General features: G+C 43.6%; 1 protein-coding gene across 4 annotated transcripts in view; it reads left to right on the top strand.

Moving 5' to 3' along the window:
- Window positions 1-17470, top strand: part of FGD5 (FYVE, RhoGEF and PH domain containing 5) — a 244466-nt gene that overhangs the window by 215892 nt on the left and 11104 nt on the right. For 2 of the 4 annotated variants that reach the window (XM_063941238.1, XM_063941235.1), the window contains exons 13-18: window positions 4780-4863; window positions 6162-6241; window positions 9225-9321; window positions 13004-13141; window positions 13384-13486; window positions 13657-13790. In XM_063941238.1, the coding sequence (XP_063797308.1) occupies window positions 4780-4863; window positions 6162-6241; window positions 9225-9321; window positions 13004-13141; window positions 13384-13486; window positions 13657-13790 (636 nt within the window). Of the gene's footprint in view, window positions 1-4779; window positions 4864-6161; window positions 6242-9224; window positions 9322-13003; window positions 13142-13383; window positions 13487-13656; window positions 13817-17470 lie in introns of all 4 variants that reach the window. The other 2 variants (XM_063941236.1, XM_063941237.1) reach the window with 1 other exon arrangement.

Here is a 17470-nt window from a genome sequence, read left to right as displayed (position 1 = left end):
AGGTATATTATCACATGTGGGGGCTACAAGGTTGTGCTGTGAGTCAGAGAACGAACTAAACAAAATCATTTGTACAATGAGCTGAGCTATTGTCTCAACAAAGGGAGGGATGCATTTTAGGTTCTTGATATGTTTTGTGTGGTGGCCATTTCTGCATGGGCCTTTTCTGTATGGGCCTTTTCTGCATGGGCCTTTTCTGTATGGACCTTTTCTGCATGGGCCTTTTCTGCATGGGCCTTTTCTGTATGGACCTTTTCTGCATGGGCCTTTTCTGTATGGACCATTTCTGCATGGGCCTTTTCTGTATGGACCATTTCTGCGGTATCCGGACTTCAGGTCGACAGCACAAAGGTCGACACACCTTAGGTCGATGCCAATTGGTCGACACACCTTAGGTCGACATGGACAAAAACTCGACATGGACAAAAGGTCGACAGGAACAAGGTCGACATGGAAAAAGGTCGACATGAGTTTTTCACGATTTTTTTCTTTTTTTGAACCTTTTCATACTTAACGATCCACGTGGACTACGATTGGAACGGTAAAGTGTGCCGAGCGAAGCGAAGGCACCATGCCCGAAGCATGGCGAGCGGACGCGGTGCACTAATTGGGGTTCCCGGTCACTCTACAAAGAAAACGACACCAAAAAAACATAAAAAACTCATGTCGACCTTTTTCCATGTCGACCTTGTTCCTGTCGACCTTTTGTCCATGTCGACATTTTGTCCATGTCGACCTAAGGTGTGACGACCAATTGGCGTCGACCTAAGGTGTGTCGACCTTTGTGCTGTCGACCCTCAGTCCCAGACCCATTTCTGCATGGGCCTTTTCTACATGGGCCATTTCTGCATGGGCCGTTTCTGCATGAGCCATTTTATTTATTTTTAAATGACTAGATTTGAGGTTGAATTGCTTCTCATTTGCATAAATTGCAGCTGAATAGAAGGTGGAAAAAGATAATTAGAGATAAAACCTACAATTGACAAGTCGCTAGTTTTTGATGCAGTGTTGATAAAAAAAGAAGTGTTACGTTTAATGTCAGGCTGCTGACAGGTTATTACATGTGACGAGGATTGCTGTGTTATTTTATTGTTACGTGCTTTTACATACTACAGGTTGAGTCTCCCTTATCCAAAATGCTTGGGACCAGAGGTACTTTGGATATGGGATTTTTCCGTATTTTGGAATAATTGCATACCATAATGAGATATCATGGTGATGGGACCTAAGTCTAAGCACAGAATGCATTTATGTTACATACACACCTTATACACACAGCCTGAAGGTCATTTTAGCCAATATTTTTTATAACTTTGTGCATTAAACAAAGTGTGTGTACATACACACAATTCATTTATGTTTCATATACACCTTATACACACAGCCTGAAGGTCATTTAATACAATATTTTTAATAACTTTGTGTATTAAACAAAGTTTGTGTACATTGAGACATCAAAAAACAAAGGTTTCACTATCTCACTCTCACTCAAAAAAGTCCGTATTTCGGAATATTCCATATTTCGGAATATATGGATATGGGATACTCAACCTGTATTATACAATTGTGCTACGACTTTGAATCCATTTTGGCAGTATTTTTTTAAAGTGGGTCTTAAAAATTGTTTTGTATATGCTGTCAGTGAAAGGATTTGTCCCTTCAGTTTCAAAACGGCTCAGCCTAAAGTGAAACTAGGGGCTAGAGCTTTACAGAAATATGGCAGTATGCAACAAACAACTACATTTTACCTCAACAAGTTATAGTTGCAGAATGTCTTTGCTAATGAGAAATTTGGGAAACTGAACAGTTTCCGCACTCAGGAATCTGCAGACGCTGACAGGCTCATGAAAATGAACCTACCTCCCCACACCCCATCCCCCTACCTTTGTACCCTGAAAAATGAACTCAGTTTATATGAAATGACTTCAGATTAAAGGGGCCTCTTTGCTCTGCTACCAACATTAGTAAGAAACAATAGAACTACCCTGATATTTGAGCTTTAATCAAATCTTGTGGGGTTAATCAACGTCGCCTTGATAACGGCATGCATTGCCGCGTCTTCCCCGGATGCATCCCTGAATGGCCGACCAAACGGTGTGTTGGCAGTGTCTCAAAAATCTATTTTATTACCTAGTTTCGTGCCCGTACTTCATCTGATTAGTGTTTTTCCACTTTATTTCCCAGAGTTTCTCCGGGGATTAGACGTTCAGAGGTACAGCCAGCTACGTCTGTTACAATTCAGCATTAATTTCTTTGTGATGCCATGTGTTGTGTGCCCATTGGTACAACTTTGGCATCAGCGTTCTCTCTGGCAGGCGTCAGGCTAGAGGAGCAAATTTCGTCACGCCATGATTCAGAAGTAATGCAGACACAGCACTGCGATATCTGGGGACAGGCACCGATAGCACTTAAATACCCGTCATTCATCCAAGCGAGACGCTGGAAGGTCAGGTCTAAGTGCATATAGGTGAAGACACTGATTGGCTGGTACTTTATCTCCATCCAAGGCTTAGTAAATAGACCCCATGATTTTCAGTGTTCCCAGGAGAGTCCCGATTTGTTCTGGTCACATTCCCGGTCACATTGGCGGTAGATAAAAGTCCAACTAATTATGCCACTTCCGATTGAATCCATTCTTAGCACATTTTACTACTATCGATGAAATTAATCTCTCATAATTCCTGGTGATGACATCACAGCGGTACAACATGGCGGCTTCGGAGGCTTCCATCGCTTCCCCTAGAAACTGTTCTCAGCGCCGCTCCTACAGTGATGCTAAATAATGTAGATTTATGTATACATACCGGTGTATGCAGGGATTAATGTTACTATGTATATGTTTACAATTCACACATGGCCGGGGAACTAAATATCCAAATGTATGCAGCTCCCAGATCATTACTTGTCTGTAATATAATATATATCTCCGTGGGCTGTATGGCGCCACAGCCAGGAATGGTAATGCGATCGGCCGGGTGGAGATGTCACTGAACAGATCAGATTAATGTGAGCGGAGAAGGTAATTTATGAAGCAATAAGTAAACTGAATAAAAACCCACGGACTAGTCATCTATCACCGGATGGCGTGTGAATCCCATTGCGGCATCACCGGAGATGACACAGGGGCTCGTCGCCATCCCAGGAATGATTGACAGGCGCAGTCTGTAAACCTGCACTTGTGCGTTCTTATTAAATACATATGAGAAGTATACATTATTTATACTGAATATTGTGTGCAGTAATGGCAGGCGTGTCGCATTCAAGGTTACAGCCGGTGACGAGGGGCATTGCTTTCCGTAACAGGCAACGGTTTCCATCCCGCCATCCGTCATGGCGTGGGCCAGATATAGTTCTGGGAGATGGATTGGCTTATGCTCCTCCTGACATGTCGTATCAGGGGAATCACTGCTCCAGGACTATGAAAATGAATTTAGACAGCCATAGGAGACAATGAATATAGAGCGTTGTGAGAAGCTGCAATATGACCTCAGGGGAGGCGCATTGGGACTTACCTGAGGTAATGGTGCTGGAACCCATAGCAACCAAACGCCAGCTTTCATTGGTTTGAGCAATTCAGACTACTAAAAGCTTATCTGTTTAGTTGCTATGGGTTACAGCACATCATCGAAATGATTGCACCCTGTTATTAGAGATGTCACATATATTGCTGTAAATGTTATATCCATAGACGCCCCTGTGTTTTACTAGACACCTTGCACATGTGTATTTTCCACATAAGTGACTATAATATAACACATTACCTCAGTAAATAAGAAATAAATAAAATGCCTGATGTAAATGGACGTAGGTTCCTTATTGTCTTTCCTTAACATGACGTTGACCGAGGTCTGTTCCTTATGAAAAACCTCTCTTGTCTCTTCATATATTACTTATTAACGGAACAGTTAGTAGCTTTTTCTCTGGTGGAAATACCAGACGGGAGGGACCGGTTATGAACCAGAAAATACTTGTGCAAATTTCTGGTAAAATACTGTCCATTTATGACCCGATAAAAGCCATTAGAATGTAAGATTGGGACAGTCTTTATCTCTGGCTGATATCTCACTCCCTCAAAATAAATTCTTGGGGAGACATTTACTAAGCAGTGATAAGAGCGGAGAAGTGAGCCAGTGGAGAAGTTGCCCCATCAACCAATCAGCAGCTCTGTATCATTTTATAGTATGCAAATTGCAGATGTTACTTCAGTGCTGATTGGTTGCCATGGGCAACTACTCCACTGGCTCACTTCTCCGCTCTTATCACTGCTTAGTAAATGTCCCCCTTAATCCTACGTTCAACAAAAGAAAAATCCTTGATCCATCTGGGTGCTCCTACTAGAGGGATGAGCGGTTGTTTTGGGCCATAGGCAAAACGTGACAGAGGAGAGGGAATTGTGACAGCTCCTACTATTAAATTCTCCAAATCCGCCAATACAAGTTTCCAGCTCACAAGTAGATAGGTTAGAAACCACTTTAACATAAGGCTATTTTTCCTTCAGCATGGAGCAGAAGCATTAATAGCAATGATCTGCAAATCATCTGATCAGTTTGGGGAAATGATTTTCTGTAGACACGTTTGTTCTGGGCTCACACTTTAATTTCAGAATCAGCGTGACGGATATAACCCCTGCTTCCCTCCCGCGATATGGGGGGTATAAGCGTTCCCTGTTTTATTAGTCTAACAGCTGACTCCTGGTCTGCTAATGGATGGAATTTGGGGTTTCAGATTTATTGATGTTGAGAATGAGTTTTAATTGTCTCTTGCGCAATTGTTTTCCAGATGAATGATGTCCTGCTGTACACCTTCCCACAGAAAGACGGCAAGTACAGGCTGAAAAACACGCTCTCTATCCCAGGAATGCGGGTGAGTGCTCCACGGTATATCTGCGCTTCATATTTCTATAATACAGTAATAAGAACTATCTCTCAGAGCCTCCAAGATGACTATCGGGTACAGATGCTACCTACCTCCACCTCCCATCATTCATTGCTATAGGTACCAGGGCTGCAAGAATCTGTGATAGATGGAAGGACAGACTAATACTGAAATTAATTTTATTAATTGCACAGCATTATCTATATAAGTAAACTAATTCTACATGAATATGTCAGGGGGTTTTCTACCGCCTGCTGTAAAAGGTGAAAGGTCAGACCTCGCCGAGACTGAGCACCGTTATACAGGTCACAGGGATCCAAGGTGACTTATAATATCTGTAATCATGTACAGCAGGGGTGCATTATACATTATCATGGTATGCGGTCCTAATGCCGACACCAACAAGTGGACAGTTATGGTGTCGACATGGGTAAAATGTCAACATCTAGAAAACTATATGTCGATATAGTGAAAATGTCCAGCATACTTTAGAAATGAAATGTCAACATTATGGCTATGCTGACATCTCAACAGCATCCACATGCTGAATGCCGACATGCTGTACCGGACCCATTATAATAGACAACTTTTCCTAATGAGCAATGAAATGATAGCATCAGAGCTCAGCAGTTATATAGATATTACAGGTGTTTCTCCAGATATTAGCATCACTTGCGTATTATATAGGTATTGAGTCACCTATACATCACTTGGCGCAGCTGGGCTGCTGTGGGACAAAAGACTTATATGAATGATGTCCGCTGTTTATGAGGTGCCCAGTCTCTGTATATTATAATTCAGCTTTCCTGCTGCTGAACAGCGGAACAGATAACGATTAAATGGCTCATTTCTCCCTTGTAAAACCAGGCAAATAAAACCGCTCATTAATATTAACTGTGAGCTGACCGCCGACGTTACGTGCTGTCAGGCAGCGATCTGCATTCACCACAGATGGTCGGTGACCGGGCGATGGTCGCTGGAAGAGATGGGAACTGTAGCTTAATAGGAAACACTCAGAGATAGGACTGGCGGGGGCAGATTGCTCATGTAATATATTCTGAGAGAAAAAATAAATAAAAAATTATTTATCTCTAAAAAAACCACCATAAATATACTGCTTGGAAGCTACTGTGCGTATAGAGTCCAATTTTATAACTATGTCCTGTTAATACAAATTATATTTAAGAATAAAAATCCACTTCCCCTTGTAACAGAGTTGTAAATATTTCATGACACTTGATTTGTGGAACTGACTGGTCTTACTCATATATATGTCTCTGTCCCAGGTGAGCCGCCCAATTGTGGAGAATGCGCAGAACGTGCTGAAGATTGAGTGTATGGAGCGCTGCCTGATGCTGTCCGCCAGGTAACGCCGTCTGTCCGATACCGCGGTCAGAGGGACGATGTGTGGGCTCTGTCCGTGATTGCGGTGCACACAGTGTCGCACATAGAGAGGCTGCAGTTACGGGCACCTGCGGAATCCAGATTTACTACCTTATACTAATGCCAGAGGGCCTAATTCAGATCTGATCGCTGGGCTGCATTTTTTGCAGCCCTGCAATCAGATAGTCGCCGCCTACAGGGGGAGGGTAAAAGTGCTATGCAAGTGTGCGTTCGATTGTGTTGCAGAGCTGCACAAAAATCAGTTTGTGCAGTCTCTGCGCAGCTCAGGACTTACTCTCCCTGAGCGATGGAATCCTGATGATCGGGACCGGAGCTGACGTCAGACACCCTCCCTGAAAATGCTTGAGCCCATCTGCGTTTTTCCGGAAACTCCCTGAAAACGGTCAGTTGCCACCCACAAATGCCCTCTTCCTGTCAATCTCCTTGCGAACGCCCGTGCGAATGGATCCTTCGCACCATCCCGTCCATGACTGGCGAAGCCCATTGTAGCTGTGCCACGCGCCTGCGCAGTACATATGCATGCGTAGTTCGGATCTGATCGCCCACTGTGCGAAAACGCACAGCAGCGGTCAGATCTGAATTGCCCCCAGAATCCGCTCAACTAAGGCGTGGGGACCGTGCGTCTGCAGGCCAAACCCGTGCCGCCCATTGCTTTTACGCCAGCCTTCATAACGATCATCATTAGTACTGGAACTTTCTGTCTTAAGTGAGCCCCTGTATACGTCTGATGTACCATGTGTAGCCCAATAAGACTGCAGAGGAAGCCTCGTGTTTGACACCTGAGTCGTATGACTAGGCCGAGGCTCTGCTGCCTGTAGAGTATTGGGGTAGTTGTTTGTGAGAACTGAAGGGCTCGGACTCCCAAGTTCCGATGGGGACAACGTGGCTTGTTGGAGGTAGGTGGCTCAGGGGTGAGGCCCGGCCATATCGGAGAGTATAGGAAAGCATTGGAGAATCAGGAGAATGTTATCGCTGGAGACAAACCCCAAATCATCAGGGGCGATATCCTGGATTATTATCGGGCATGTTGGAGAGTTGGGAGATGGCTGCTGTCGGCCTTTGTGTCCGTCTGTCTTCTGACCCAACACACACGCCCCAGTGACAGCCAGAAGCGTCATTTGTGGCGTATTACACACTTGTCCTGTCACTCGCATTGATGCACAGGCAGCTTTAGGCCAGAATAAGGGGTAGGACAGGGACCTCTTGTCGCAGAGTTTGATAGAAATAACGACAGCAAAAAAAAGGATTGCGGCAGCGCACGTGTCGCCGCCATCCTTGTTTTATAAGCACTACAATATCTCTGGCAAAAAAACACCCTTTCCATCAGAGACTGGACTTTTACTTATTAAATAGACATATAATATATATCCCTGTGCTCCTCAGCCGTGAAGGGTGATGACATCACTGTTTGATTAGAATTGATGACAGCGCTGTCCACTCATTATACATTTATCTGCCTATAATGGTCTTATAAACATGTCCTATAGCTTTCCCTTCCCCGACGTAGCGTGAAGTCTCTCTGATGCCTTTAGCTTTTATTTACGTATATTTCTGCAATAATGAGAACTGTAATCTAGCTCTGGGACCATTACTCCGACGCCGCTCATTAAGCAGCCTCAGCAGATGACCTTCTGCCTGGAAAACGCTTTGCACTGCGCCGGCCGCGCAGATCACCGCTCTCATCCTTGCTTCCTACACCCTCTTCATGTGCGGGAAGGTAGAACCGGCCTGCACATCACTCACCTCAGAGACTGAGCCCATGAGTGCTCCTTACATGCTGCGACTGTTGATTATCGCCTGGAGGCGTGTAATGGTGCAGAGAGGATTACGGACAGCGAACATGTCTGATATTAAGGACGTGTGTCCGGCCTCCGAAACTCGCTGTGCTCATCTAACGACCTTTGCTGTACTGCTCTGAGGGGGGCTGTTCTCCAAGCCGTATGTTTGTCTCTGCAAAACCAGTGACAGATGACGCTACATTGCCCGCGCTAGAACTCGCTGTGGTACTAAAGGGAGATTTCCTCTCTAAGGAGGACATTTACTAAGCAGTGATAAGAGCGGAGAAGTGAGCCAGTGGAGAAGTTGCCCATCAACCAATCAGCAGCTCTGTATCATTTTATAGTATGCAATTTATAGATGTTACGTCAGTGCTGATTGGTTGCCATGGGCAACTTCTCCACTGGCTCACTTCTCCGCACTTATCACTGCTTAGTAAATGTCCCCCTCAGACTTATAAATAAATAAGAAAAACAACGGCATTAAATAAGGAAATTGGGAACAGCGTTTTTCATGCATGATTGCATTGTTAGTGGTGAATTAATGTTAATTTCTTTTTGGGAGATTAAAAGTATTGCCTCACATAGAGGGGTTAATTATCGTCTGCCGCACTATAGATGAGAGTCTAAGGGTGACATGTACTAAGCAGTGATAAGAGTGGAGAAGTGAGCCAGTGGAGAAGTTGCCCATGGCAACCAATCAGCATTGACGTAACATTTAGAATTTGCACACTATAAAAGTATACAGAGCAGCTGATTGGTTACCATAGGCAACTTCTCCACTGGCTCACTTCTCCACTTTTATCGCTGCTTAGTACATCTCCGCTTAAGTGACAGCGGGTGCGCTGGGTAAATGACAGCGAGTTCATCTCTGCGATCGTAACGTGATTTGTACATTAACGCAATAAAATTGGACAGCCGGATGATCTCCAGTAGACCAGGCGTGGCAGAGGGTGCGGAGTATAATAAGCAGCTTTGTGCCGCCACAGACGCAGTCTGCCGCCCTCGCACCAGTTTCATGCCTAATAGGCGTTTTATCAACTACATTGTCACAAGTACGGGATGTAATAAAGAGCAATAGGGAATAACAGACAGGTCTGTAGGGACCATTGCGCAGGATATGTGTAACCCACATGCTCAATTACAAAGCGTTATTTATTTCATCGACAGCTCGTGTTCGGAGCGAGACGACTGGTATAGTTGTATCAGCAGAACCGTACAAGAGTACTACAAGGCTCCGACAGTATCTGTCTATAACAACATTGAGGTGAGTGTACACTAAGATGACAGCACAGCGCTGTTACATTTACAGCAGAATTAGACTGTGTTTCCCAAGCCGCAGAGTAACAAGTCAGAGGTTGTCTGGGCATGCTGAGACTTGTGGTACCACAGCAGCTGAAAACATGCAGGTTGCCTGCCTCTGTTTATACATTAGCTAATTCTTACAAGTCATAAGGGTTTAAATTATTTTTCAATACAGACTACTGGGGCAGATGTATTAAGCCTGGAGAAGGTGATAACGCACCAGCCAATCATTACAGATTTAAAAATGACAGTTAGGAGCTGATTGGTTGGTGCGTTATTACCTTCCACTTATCACTTCTTTATCACTTCTCCAGGCTTAATACATCTGCTCCACTGTTTCCCACTCACCAGAGCTCATCATTGTAGGTTGGCATAGAGTTGCCCAGAGACCCAACCAGAGCATACAAGGCAAACAGGCAGATGTATTAACCTGGAGAATGCATAAGGAAGTGATACACCAGTGATATGTGCAAGGTGATAAACGCACCAGCCAATCCGCTCCAATATGTAAATTAACAGGAGCAGATTGGCTGGTGCGTTTATCACCTTGCACATGGCATAAGGAAGTGATAAACCAGTGATATGTGCAAGGTGATAAACGCACCAGCCAATCTGCTCCTGTTAATTTACATATTGGAGCGGATTGGCTGGTGCGTTTATCACCTTGCACATATCACTGGTTTATCACTTCCTTATGCCGTCTCCAGGCTTAATACATCTGCCCCACAGTGTGTAATGGAAACTGCGTAACGGCACATCACTTTTACCAACATTTATGTGTCCATGAGTTTTGCGATTCTCTTTACGTACAGTTAGAAGTAATATACTGGCGCACTAGTTGGTTCTTGTGCCAGGCCAAATAAAATAAACTTCAGCATAGTTGGAGTAGTGGCTAGCAATACTGCCTCACAGCACTGTGTTCATGGGCAGATTTCCAGCATGGCCCTATCTGTGGGTGTGGTTAACATGTCGACAATGTTACTTTTAACTAAACTTAACTTGCAGCCTAACCCTAATCTAACTCTAACCCTCATTGAAGAGTAACCCTAAAATCATGTATCCACATTCTGAATGTTATAGTGACTACATACCATATATGTGTGGAGTTTGTATATTCTCCAATTTGCATGGGTTACCTCTGGTTGCTCCAGTTACCTCCCACACTCCAAAAACATACCGGTAGGTTAATTGGATTCTGCCACAAATTAACCCTAGTGTGTGTGTGTCCACGTGATAGGGAATATAGAGTGTACGCTCCAATGGGACAGGGTTGAGGTGACTGGCCAAATATTCTCTAAAAAGCGCTGCAGTATATGCGTGCGCTATATAAATAACTGCAAATAAATAAACATTGTTGTATACATTTCAATAAATAGGTGGGCCCAGTAATTAAAGATTTGCAGCGGCATTGACTTTTTGGGGGGTAATTCTTGTAGATCGCCATGAGAACTCCACTTACAGGACGTACACGACACAGGGGTCTATTCATGAAGCAGTGAAAGAGCGGAGAAGTGAGCCTGTGGAGAAGTTGCCCACGGCAACCAATCAGCTGCTCCGTACAATTGTATAGTAGGCAAATTCTAAATGTTCCGTCAATGCTGATTGGTTGCCATGGGCAACTTCTCCACTGACTCACTTCTCCACACTTTTCACTGCTTCGTGAATAGACCCCTCAGTGACTTGTCAGAAAATAAATTTATCGCTCACCAGATTGTAAGAAAAAAACCTTCTTACGATGAATGTAGAGAAATCCAGCAATTACCGGATGTAATTTCAGGATAGGGAGCCCTTATGCTCCGTCTGCTGCTGAGATTTATATTTGTGGTAAAATATATTAAAATGCTTAACACTCGCACGGCGGGGGAGTAATTGGATAACAATATACCTGCACTATGAAATCATTGGCTTTTTGAATTAAAGAGATATTCAGCCATCAGAACCTTGTTTAAAACCCATTAAGCCTACGGAGCTGACTGCAGCGGGCGGAGGCTGCCACATTGCAGACTGAAGCAATAATAAGTCTATGGATTCGCTAAGAACTAATGACATCACTGAGGCACGAGACATAAAGTACCTCATTCCTCACTGTTGTCAATTATTTTTATTGAATTGATAAAACTGGCTATTGATCAGCAATCTCAGTGGTTCTCAAACTCGGTCCTCAGGACCCCACACAGCTCACGTTTTCCAGATCACCCAGCAGGTGCACAGGTGTATTCATTACTCACGGACACATTTTAAAATATCCACAGGTGCAGCTAATTATTTCACTTGCGTTTCTGTGAGGAGATCTGGAAAACATGAACTGTTTGGGGTCCTGAGGATCGAGTTTGAGAACCTGTGAGCTATCTGGACACATTAGAAACATGGTTTGCTGGGCGGGAGGTGCTGTAGGTTGGGTGGGTTGTGGGGGAGCCATGGGCGGGGGCCACGTGTGGAGTGCCAGTTGTGACGTGGGGGATGCTGATGAAGAGCCACAATGTGGGGTCACATTGACTGGAGGGAACAGTCCTTACGTCTGTACAGTGATGGGGGAGAATAGAAGCTGTGTCTGTCAGGCAGCCAGTGAGAGCTGTGAGGGGAGAGGGGGCGGAGCCTCACTACAGCTCTCCAGTGAACCTGTGCTATACTGACACCATACCTTTATAATAGAATAGATTGATTGTGTTTTACTATGATTTTGGCTCCAATTGTGAGCCCAATGCGCTTATATACTGCTATATAACACCATTTTAATTTTTACTGGAAAATAGGTGGTTGGTAATGATCAATTAGAAAATAAAAACATACATAGAAACATATAGTTTGACATATGAAAAGGAACATACAAAATGTGTTGTTTATAATGGATGTTCCCAAAACTTTGATTTATGTTGTGATTGCTTCTTGAATTTGATTTCTCCCCCTCCCCCCAAAAAAAAAAAAGAAAAAAAAAAAAGTCAGTCACCACACACACACACACCACAGAATGGCATAATTCATAGAGAAAACTAACTAACATCACCATCTAGTGGCACATGTTGGAAATGTTTGACGCATGCCTGGGAACAATTGAGGAGCAGCTGCTGTAGATTGCATTGCATACTGTATATGCAACGGATGGAGGAAGCTATCTGCTAGACTGAGTGCATATACAGGTTGAGTATCCCATATCCAAATATTCCGAAATACGGAATATTCCGAAATACGGACTTTTTTGAGTGAGAGTGAGATAGTGAAATCTTTGTTTTTTGGTGGCTCAATGTACACAAACTTTGTTTAATACACAAAGTTATTAAAAATATTGTATTAAATGACCTTCAGGTTGTGTGTATAAGGTGTATATGAAACATAAATGAATTGTGTGAATGTAGATACACTTTGTTCAATGCACAAAGTTACAAAAAATATTGGCTAAATTTACCTTCTGGCTGTGTGTATAAGGTGTATATGTAACATAAATGCATTCTATGCTTACACTTGGGTCCCATTACCATGATATCTCATTATGGTATGCAATTATTCCAAAATACGGAAAAATCCGATATCCAAAATACCTCTGGTCCCAAGCATTTTGGATAAGGGATACTCTACCTGTACCATTATTTCCTTATGGACAAGAGACGTCACAGAGACACTACGACTAACGCTTTCTTCTCTCTCAGCTTAGGGAAAGACTGGGAATGTGTTTGGGTGAGAGGCCTCCCAGTGTGGCGCACACGTCTCACGCCGTGATGTGTATGAACTGCGGCAGTGACTTCACACTGACACTGAGGCGCCATCACTGCCATGCTTGCGGCAAGGTGAGCTTTGGGGTACCCTTGTGTGTTCCATGGTCTGGGAGCAGTCACCTTTCCTGTACAGAGCAATAAGATAACATACAGAGATTATCAGTGCAAACTGCAAGTCACATAGTGGTTTTATTCTGTGTTAGATGAGAAACTGCCCATAGAAATCAATGGGGTATTTTACTGTATGGATAAGTATTTAAACATATACATGATATGCAGCAGATTTTCTATGAACACTGCCCTTGTTTTGACAGATTGTTTGTCGCAGTTGCTCGAGAAACAAATACCCGTTAAAGTACCTGAAAGACCGTCCATCTAAAGTTTGCAATGGATGCTTTGCTGAGCTGAGGAAAAGAGGTGAGTATAATTTACTATTACTAGTGCCACAGCCCCACCTAGTGGCAGGTCATAGCTAGTACAGCCCTGATAATATTTTTATCGTATAATAACATAGAAATAGATTTCTGGGGTGTTTTTGAGTTAAAGTTCCTCTGCATAATCTCTGCTCTGTTCATTTGCTTCAATAGAGCTCGCGTCAGCGAACATGAATTCCTCGCCGCAGTTGTCACGGTCGCCCGCCAGCGCTTTTTCATCCATGCTTCAAAGCATTCACCCGTCTTCCTTTAAGAGACACAAGAAAGTGCCATCTGCTCTGATGGAGGTAGGGACAAGGCTGTCTGAGACAAGGCAAGGACTAAGTGTGCAAATTCTCAACACAAGACGTCATGGTTTCATTCATGTTTACTGTCTGTAATATGCGTGTAGCCTCTTGGGAAGCAGCTACGGACATAGATAATGATATATCTCAGGGGTGGGATGGACGGAGACTATAAAGAAGTGTATCTTCTGGGTTAAAGTGGAAAAGACATTGGGGTGTATTTTAGTTTCTCCCAGCACTCAGCTCAGCCACATGTCATACAGATAGATGGGGACGTGCCATGAGGCCAGACCCCCCCCCTGACTCGTGGCCGTGGATGCGCCCCTTCTGCTGTGATTACGCATCAGCCATGGTCGAGCGCCCCCCTTGAGGGATGTGCCATGGGACCCAGTACATTCCCCGGCTGCGTCCATGTGTCAGACCCATAATCACAATACAATGCAAATGGTAGATTATACCTTGGGCCCTGCATGGTACTTTAGCAAGGGCCTCTCTGCTCCATCAGCTGCTTCTTTCTGTGTCTGATCAACCAGATCTGTTATGTACGAATAAATACAGATGATTATGTGTAGTCAGTGGCTGCGTGCAAGTGCTCCCGGATTCTAGTTATCACATTAATGAGAGACTAAATCACTGTTAAAGCTTCGTAAAAATGGAGGCATGTGAATGGTAAGTGGTGTTTGGGCAGGAAATTAGCTGTACCCGTATATCTTCCATTTGTAATGCCATAAAACACATAATATGGAAACGCATAGTAAAATAAACTGAAAGAAACAAAAAAGAATTACATCCACTGTTATACATTAAAAATAATTATATGCAGCAGAAGAAGAAGCCATTATGTGCCTCCAGTATCCGGTACATTTTGTGAGTAGGAACTAGTGACATTAATGAGGTATGAGGCACCAAGGGGTAGATGTATTAAGCCTGGAGAAGTGATAAAGCAGTGATAAGTGCAAGGTGAAAACGTGCCAGTCAATCAGCTCCTAACTGTAAATTTACATATGGGAGCTGATTGGCTGGTGCGTTATCACCTTGTACTTATCACTGCTTTATCACTTTTCCAGGCTTAATACATCTGCCCCCAAGTTCCTAGTGAATTGAGAGGCTGCATTCTCATGGATTTTGCTTCAGTCCACAAACTTGCTGCTCACATTGATATAAGATGTTACAGGTGGCTCGTTTCTCTTTAACAACAGGCTCGGACCTTAGCCATACAAGTCCAAGTGGCCGTTCATTTCCCTTATGTATTGTGCATTAAAGGTTGTTTATGTCCTCCTCGTATTTCTGTTATGTATTAATATTAAGAGTTGAATCTCATGCTGTAAGACAATAGTTTCAATAAAGATCTTCGTAAACGCTCTAGAATACCCATCAACTGTCCTATCAATTTCTGCATATAAAAGGGCAGTTCCTGTGATAGCCACACCCCTTTGTGGGCAATATTCGGTGGTTCATAGGGCATGGTCCGGAGAGATCAGCATAAAAGTGTTACAGGTTTTCTGGGGCAGATGTATTAAGCCTGGAGAAGGCATAAGGAAGTGATAAACCAGTGATACGTGCAGGGTGATAAACGCACCAGCCAATCAGCTCCAATATGTAAATTAGCAGTTAGGAGCTGATTGGCTGGTGCGTTTATCACCTTGCACTTATCACTGGTTTATCACTTCCTTATGCCGTCTCCAGGCTTAATACATCTGCCCCTCTTTTTGGAATGTTGGAAGTCATCCTTGCCAAATGAGCTAACTATCCGCTAGAGAGCCATTGTCTCTGTCTCTATCCCACAGTCTCCCTCAATGGGTTGCGGCTTAGAGACAGCGGGTAAATGTAATGTTGTTAGGGGTTGTGGTCATTAATCAGATCTGGGGTGTAAATGACAGAATGGGCAGATAGAAGGCAGTCACGGACCCTTACATGTGCCGTAGCATGCACCTAGAGATTGCATAAGCCAGTGTGTACTAAGGGGGTCATTCCGAGTTGTTCGCTCGTTATTTTTTTTCACTACGGAGCGATTAGTCGCAAACTGCGCATGCGCAATGTACGCAGCGCGCCTGCGCCAAGTAAATTAGCTCAAAAGTTTGGTATTTTACTCACGGCGTAACAAAGTTTTTTCATCGTTCTGCTGATCGTAGTGTGATTGACAGGAAGTGGGTGTTTCTGGGCGGAAACTGACCGTTTTCTGGGAAGGGAAAAAACGCGGGAGTGTCTGGAGAAACGGGGGAGTGGCTGGGCGAACGCTGGGCGTGTGTGTGACGTCAAACCAGGAACGAAACTGACTGAACTGATCGCAGTGTAGGAGTAAGTCTCGAGCTACTCAGAAACTGCTAAGAAATTTCTATTCGCAATTCTGCCAATCTTTCGTTCGCACTTCTGCTATGCTAAGATACACTCCCAGAGGGCGGCGGCTTAGCGTGTGCAATGCTGCTAAAAGCAGCTATCGAGCGAACAACTCGGAATCACCCCCTAAATGCATCCCAGGAATGAGTAAGCAAAGACATTATTAAGGTTTTTGTGTCTTTAAGGAGCACTGACTTATAGCTGTACCAGACTGTGTGCACTACTGCTTACATCTATATCCTACTGCTTACATCTATATCCTACTGCTTACATCTATATCCAACTGCTTACATCTATATCTTACTGCTTACATCTATATCTTACTGCTTACATCTATATCCTACTGCTTACATCTATATCCTACTGCTTACATCTATATCCAACTGCTTACACCTATATCCTACTGCTTACACCTATATCCTACTGCTTACATCTATATCTTACTGCTTACATCTATATCAAACTGCTTACATCTATATCCTACTGCTTACATCTGTATCCTACTGCTTACATCTATATCCAACTGCTTACATCTATATCCTACTGCTTACATCTATATCCTACTGCTTACATCTATATCCAACTGTTTACATCTATATCCTACTGCTTACATCTATATTCAACTGCTTACATCTATATCACATCTATATCCTACTGCTTACATCTATATCCAACTGCTTACATCTATATCCTACTGCTTACATCTATATCCTACTGCTTACATCATTATCCTACTGCTAACATCTATATCCTACTGCTTACATCTATATTCTATTACAGACAAACACAGTTGATAACAGATAAATTCCTGTTTTAAATAGAGTTGCCCAGACCCAACCAGAGCATACAATGCAAACAGGCAGATGTATTAACCTGGAGAAGGCATAAGGAAGTGATAAACCAGTGATAAGTGCAAGGTGATAAACGCACCAGCCAATCCGCTCCAATATGTAAATTAACAGTTAGGAGCTGATTGGCTGGTGCATTATCACCTTGCACTTAACACTGGTTTATCACTTCCTTATGCCTTCTCCAGGCTTAATACATCTGCCCCTCTGTTTGGAATGTTGGAAGTCATCTTCGCCAAATGAGCTAACTATCCGCTAGAGATAGAGATGTCTCTGTCTCTATCCCACAGTCTCCCTCAATGGGTTATGGCCTAGTGGCAGCGGGTAAATGTAATGTTGTTAGGGGTTGTGGTCATTAATTAGATCTGGGGCGTAAATGACAGAATGGGCAGATAGGAGGCAGTCACGGATTTACATGTGCCCATAGCATGCACCTAGAGATTACATAAGCCAGTGTGTACTAAATGCATCCCAGGAATAAGTAAGCAAAGACATGAT

The sequence above is a fragment of the Pseudophryne corroboree genome, chromosome 9 (assembly GCF_028390025.1).
Source record: "Pseudophryne corroboree isolate aPseCor3 chromosome 9, aPseCor3.hap2, whole genome shotgun sequence".
Lineage (NCBI taxonomy): Eukaryota > Metazoa > Chordata > Amphibia > Anura > Myobatrachidae > Pseudophryne > Pseudophryne corroboree.
This window is presented reverse-complemented; position numbering and strand designations above follow the sequence as displayed.